Here is a 6,459-nt window from a genome sequence, read left to right as displayed (position 1 = left end):
ATATTTATTATCTTATTTACATCTATATATATTATATTATATACATAGTTGGTGTGTATATATGTATAATATATATTATCTACAGATCTTATATAATTATCATACGTATATATATCTTATTATTATAATTAATATAAAAACATACAACACACACACACAAACACACAAATATATATATATATATATATATATATATATATATATATATATAATATCATACCCATAATATATCATACTATAATAACTAACAAATACCTTATATATATATATATATATATATATATATATATTATATATATATATATATATATGTATGTATGTGTGTACATTTATTATATATATATATAATATTATATATTATATATATATATATATATTATATATATATATATATATATATATATATATATATATTCTTCCCAGCTTGTCCTTATCCGGGGTCGTCGTTGTGAATGAGCCTTCTCCATGTATTCCTGTTGTTAGCCAGCGCTACATTTATATTCTTTTCCCTAAGATCTTTATTTATACATTCCTTCTATCGTGTTCTAGGTCTTCCTCTTTTGTTCGTCTGTTTCCTTGTACTTTCATTTCCATGACTTCTCTTCCTACGTGATCTTCTCCAGTTCTTCTCCTCAGATGGCCGAAACATCTTAGTCTTGCCTCCTGTTTCTTCTTAGAAATTTCCACTATTTTCACTTTACCTCTGATGTAGTCGTTTCTCATTCTATCTCTCCTTGTGACTCCAACCATACATCTCAATATCTTCATCTCAGCTACGTCAAACTTCTTTTCTTCTAACTTCTTCAGTGGTGCTGCTTCCAGGACGTAAGCTAAGGCTGGTCTGACTACGGCCTTATGCCCCTTACCATTGAGTCTAATTGCGACTCTCCTATCGCACAACACTCATGACACTTTTCTCCAATTATTCCATCCACTTTGAATTTTGAATTCAACTTCCTTATCCATTCCGACAGTTTCATTGACAATTGAACCTAGATGTTTTCAAGTTCTCTCCATCTAGCTTTATTGTGGCTAGTTGGTCGCCATCTATATCTGTGGTGAAATATTCTGTCGTGGACCTGCTTATTCTCATTCCTCTGCTTTCTAAAGCAAATCTCCATTCTTCTAGTTTTCTTTCTAGCACTGATCTACCTTCTGCTACTAGCACAATATCATCAGCGTGCAATACGCACCATAGTGGTTCTCTTACATTTGCCGTGATGACATTAAACACTATATTAAACAACAGAGGTCTAAGTGCCGATCCTTGGTGTAAACCGTCCTTTACTTCGAAATGTTCCGTCATGCCCACTGTGCTCTCAACTCTCGTTGCCACGTCCTTGTAGCATTCCTGGATTATTCTTACATATTTTTCTTGTACTCCTCATTCTCTTAACCCTCCCCAGATTTCTTGGCATGGCACTCAGTCATAAGCTTTCTCATAGTCGATGAAGATCACATGCAGCACTCTTTGCTCCTCCTGGTATTTCTCCTGGTTTGTGTGTGTGTGTAGACATATCTCTATCTGTCTATCAATCTATATACCTATCAATCTATCCATCTGTCGGTCTATATAATATATATATATATATATATATATATATATATATATATATATATATATATATATATATATATATATATATATATTATATATATATATATATATATAATGAATAGAAAAACACTCTTCGTTGCTGATTCAATGGAAGAAACAACTATACATTTTCTCCGTGATTGCCTCACGAGCATAGTACTCCCTTCCTCATCTATATATTACTGAAAAACTTCTGAAGGAAGGACCCCTTCTCCGGACTATGCAAGTTCTCTTCCTCCTTAAGCATTCTGCTGCTGCAGGAAGGACTCCCTCCGATGCACGTGCCTTCTCTTACATTCGTTGGCAGGGACGTCGCATGCTTTTATCGTTCACGTGCACGTTCGGACTTCCTGGAGGAGCGGCTCCCCAGACATATCTTCCAGCTCATGTCCGACGTTGCTCATGATTCTTCCCGGTCCCTCTCCACCAACCATGGTCGCTCTCTCTCCCAGAAACTCTCCAGCCTGACCGCCCGCAGTCCTTGGTCCCGCTTCTCCCTCACCAACGCTGTCACAAACCTATCTTCCCTGTCCTTGACCTCCCATAAGCTACAACTCCTTGGCTTCAGTCTTTTCTTTGCTCTTCGCCCTCACCCCCTTACCTCCATCGACATTATTTCCTCCTTTGACCGTTTCATCTCTTCTCACAGGAACTCTTTGCCTGATGTCTCTCTCCGTGGTGCTTTCATCCCGGCCCTCGAATCTCTCCTCCATCCTAACCCTTCCATTCCCAGGCATTACCGTGAGGCCCTTCAAAGCCTGCGCAGGGAGGACGTCACCATTCTGCCTTCTGACAAGGGCAACTCGGTGGTGGTCCTTGACCGTGCCTCTTACCTGAAGAAGGCCCAGGACCTGTTGGATGACGCCTCTACTTATGCTCCCCTGACCAGTGACCCCCGTAAACACATTGCTGCTACCTTCCACCGTCGACTGAAAGAGATAGCAGCTTGTTTTCCGAAGGCGAATCTCTACCAGAGGTTCAGGGTCATCAACCCTCGACTCCCTCATTTCTATGGGCTTCCTAAAACCCATAAGCCGGCCGTGTCTCTGCGCCCCATCATCTCCTCCCGGGGATCTGTGAACGCACCCTCTTGCAGCCTGGCTGGCGAAGTGTCTCACTCCCCTTCTTGGCACCTTCTCTCCTGCTCACCTGCGCCACTCTTAGGACTTCATCTCCCGCGTTCGTGGAGTATCACCGGCGACCATGATGAGCTTGGACGTTGACTCCCTGTTCACCAAGGTCCCGCTTGATGATGTCCTTGCTTTCCTCCAGAGGAGACTCCCCGCAGAGGATCCTCGTCTCCCTCTGCCCACCGACGTCTTCCTCCAGCTGATTCGTCTGTGTGTGGAGTCTAATTCCTTTTCTTTTGAAGGTCGCTTCTACTCTCAGACGTTCGGTGTTGCCATGGGCTCTCCCCTCTCTCCAGTCCTGGCAAATCTGTTCATGGAATTCTTCGAGTCTGAGCTTCTCCCTTCTATCTCCCTTCGGCCATCGATCTGGCTAAGGTATGTCGACGACGTCTTTGCTCTCTGGCCTCATGACCCTGCTCTGTTTCCGGGTTTCCTGATGCAGCTGAACTCTCTCTCTTCTTCCATCCGTTTCAAGGTGGAATGGGAGGTTGACTACAAGCTCCCTTTCCTGGACACCCTAGTCCATCGCTCTGCTGACTACTCCTTCTCCATATACAGGAAACCCATTCATAGTGTGTACATAGTATGTACATACACTTCTTCTCATACCACCCTCTCCATGTGAAGAGAGGTGTTGCCACCTCGCTGTTCCTTCGCGCCCTTCGCATCTGTGACCCCCAGTACCTGGATGGAGAGATCGTCTTCCTTCGTCGCTCGTTCTCCAAACTGGGCTACCCTCGTCATGTTCTCGACGCCGCGTTATCCAGGGCACGGCGTACCTTCTACCACGACTCTCCTCCTAAAGAGACTCCTCACCTGCCCGTCCTCAGCCTGCCCTACACTGAGGAAATCTACTCTCTCCATCGCCCTCTTCACCCTCTCAACTGCAGGCTGATCTTTCGCCAGGTGAACACTCTCCGTCGCAACCTGGTCCATACTAGCCCTCCTTCCTCCTCGAAGGTGGGCACCTATGCTGTTCCTTGTGCCTCCTGTGATAAGCAGTACTTTGGCGAAACAGGCGCCAGTCTTACCAAGCGTCTGTCTCAACATAAGTACGCTATATCCAGGGATACAACAATAACGTCCTCTTTTGCCATCAGTGGGACACTGGCCATCAGATGGACTGGTCAGCAGTGCGGATTGTCTTTCCTTCCGCCGATGTCCACTCCCGCAGACTGGTGGAATCTTCCCTTATAAAGCTGCTGCCTAATTTCAACTTGAACAGCGGCTTTTCTCCTGCTGATAGTCTCTTTGCTTCCCATATCCTCCGCCTTCTACCGTATGCCGGCCACCCGGCGCATAGTCCGCCCGATCCTCCGACCTGATGTGTCCTCCCTCTGCTTCCGTTCGTCTGTCCTTCACCTGCCCCGTGTTCCCGCGTTGCCTCTCCTCTCTCTCTTTTATACCCCCCCTCTCCCTTTCCTCTTCAGACCTAAAGGTGGATTTCGAAACTGTAGTCTCACTTTCAATAAATCTAGTTTTTGTATTGTGTTTTTTCTTCTTCCATATATATATATATATATATATATATATATATATATATAAAATATATATATATATATATATATATATATATATATATCATATATATATAGATATATATATATATGATATATATATATATATATATATATATATATAATATATGATATATATTAATATTATATATATATATATATATATATTTTTACATATAATATATATATATTAAATAATATATATGAAATATATAGTCATATATGGTTATATCTTGATATATATACAATATAAGGATAGAGGCTCTTTACCTTATTTCAACCCTTATGGAGACATTCATAAACCTATTCATCTTTCACTATATATATATGTATCAGAAGACTAAGAATAATATAATATCATATGGTTTATCTTATATATAGACAGAATAATGTATATAGGTCTTACTTGAAAATCTTCGGAATGCGAAACTGAACCACAATTTTGAAGACTGGGTAATATATAATTTTGGAAACTGGAGATAGCGAAAATGAAAGAACAGAAGATGAGGGCGAAAGAGAGGACAGAGAGAGAGAAGAGATAGAGAGAGAGAGAGAGGGGGGGGGGGAGGAGAGGGGAGGAGAAGAGAGAGAGAGAGAATAGGGCAGAGAGAGAGAGATAGAGAGGAGGGGGGGGGGAAAAAGGGTTGGGGAAAGAAAGAGAGAGAGAGAGAGAGAGAGAGAGAGAGAGAGAGAGAGAGAGAGAGAGGGGGGGAGGGAAAAAGGGTTGGTGAGAGAGAGAGAGAGAGAGAGAGAGGAGGGAGAGAGAGGGGGGGAGAGAGAGAGAGAGAGAGAGAGAGAGAGAGGATGGAAGGATAAAGTAGAGAGAGAGAAAGAGATGCCAAAGCCTTTTTTCCACTGCCACGAGCGACGTGACAGTGGAAAAAAAGGCTTTGGCATCTCCAAGTGAACGATGGCATCATGACGAGCGTAGGCAATATAAGATAGGCTTCATCGCAGCTTTTTCAGTGTGTCTAAGGCACTGACAGTGACATCGTCAATTTCTGCTCTGAGTTTTAATTCCCCAAAGAAGAAAAAAGTTTTGCAGTAGGATCTCTTTGACTATCTACAAAACTGATATATTTTGACATCCCATCACACACACATGCTTACGAAGTATGTCTGAGTCAGAAACTAACAACTCCACTTTTCCACAGCTGAAGATACTATGACGCGTGTGATGTTCCTGGCGGTGATCGCTGCTTTAGCCATCTGTGCTGAGACAGCTTCACTGGGACATCAAAGTATGTGACTTCCGATGATTTTTATGCAGAGCTATTACTGAGAGTAAACCTATGATAATGCCCTTTTCATCTTCCATCTTAAATGATACATGTAGTTGTGTTATGGTTTTGCAATAAAGGACCATGATAAAAATATTAATTTTCCAGGATCTCAAGGGGAACTGCACCGAGGAAAACGTCAGTTCTCTTGGGTGAGTTGATGACATCCTTTTGAGTCATAATAATGATATTAACAACAATGTTAAAATATGAATTTCTGTATAATATTCCACCCGTATACAGTGGGCACACAGTGCAAATCTGGTTTACAAATTAAGTAGAAGTATACACAAATTTTGTATTTCAATGCCATTTCGCTTATCATCCTAATCTCTTCTTCAGTCTAGCAATCAAGTAGTAACACAGATCGGAGGAGAAGAGAGCGGAGGAGAGCAGAGGGTCAATTCTCACAACACAATTCTTGGCAATACTCAGAATGTCAGACAAGTGGCAACAGCAGACAATAACAAGCAAATTGTGCATCAAGGCTATTCTCTGTTCGGCCCCAGTGAACAAGAAGTCGTGCAGATTGCTACAGGGAAAGGTTACCAACACCAAATTATCCACCAAAAGGGAAGCATCTTTGGGAATACTAAATATAAATATACTCAGAGAGGAGGAACTAAGCAGGTGTTTATTGGAAAGTAATACAGGACAGAAAAAAAGATCCCGCCCTAACCCTGTGCTACTGTTAAAACTACATCTTTTTTATGATTTCTTTGGGTCAAACCAAATTATAGTCAACGTTTACCAGAACCAAATACACTATCCTTAGCACTGGCATTGTCTTATTCAATTCAGAGTTTGATAACTCTATAGCACACGATGGAATGGTATGGAAAAAAATATAGGTTGACACTATTAAAGTAGTGATTCGTTGTTTTTCACATATAAGAAATAAGCATATATATATATATATATATATATATATATAT

At 41.4% G+C, this 6,459-nt stretch overlaps 1 protein-coding gene and 1 pseudogene across 1 annotated transcript; both read left to right on the top strand.

The window, feature by feature from the left end:
• The first annotated feature begins 1,872 nt into the window (after positions 1 to 1,872).
• Positions 1,873 to 4,052, top strand: LOC119584585 (annotated as a pseudogene).
• Positions 4,053 to 5,194: 1,142 nt separating this feature from the next.
• LOC119584187 lies at positions 5,195 to 6,302 on the top strand. The gene is made up of 4 exons (XM_037932689.1): positions 5,195 to 5,250; positions 5,399 to 5,485; positions 5,633 to 5,676; positions 5,867 to 6,302. The coding sequence occupies exons 2-4, from the start codon at positions 5,410 to 5,412 to the stop codon at positions 6,170 to 6,172; spliced, it is 426 nt and encodes a 141-aa protein (XP_037788617.1). The 5' UTR covers positions 5,195 to 5,250; positions 5,399 to 5,409; the 3' UTR covers positions 6,173 to 6,302.
• The last annotated feature ends 157 nt before the right edge of the window (positions 6,303 to 6,459 follow it).

This window comes from Penaeus monodon, chromosome 18 (assembly GCF_015228065.2).
Source record: "Penaeus monodon isolate SGIC_2016 chromosome 18, NSTDA_Pmon_1, whole genome shotgun sequence".
NCBI lineage: Eukaryota > Metazoa > Arthropoda > Malacostraca > Decapoda > Penaeidae > Penaeus > Penaeus monodon.
This window is presented reverse-complemented; position numbering and strand designations above follow the sequence as displayed.

Coding starts and splice junctions, on each gene's coding strand:
- LOC119584187 (XM_037932689.1), top strand. CDS start 5,410: ATGACGCGTGTGATGTTCCTGGCGGTGATCGCTGCTTTAGCCATCTGT. Junction 5,486..5,632: donor AGCTTCACTGGGACATCAAA/GTATGTGACTTC, acceptor TTAATTTTCCAG/GATCTCAAGGGGAACTGCAC. Junction 5,677..5,866: donor GAAAACGTCAGTTCTCTTGG/GTGAGTTGATGA, acceptor TCTCTTCTTCAG/TCTAGCAATCAAGTAGTAAC.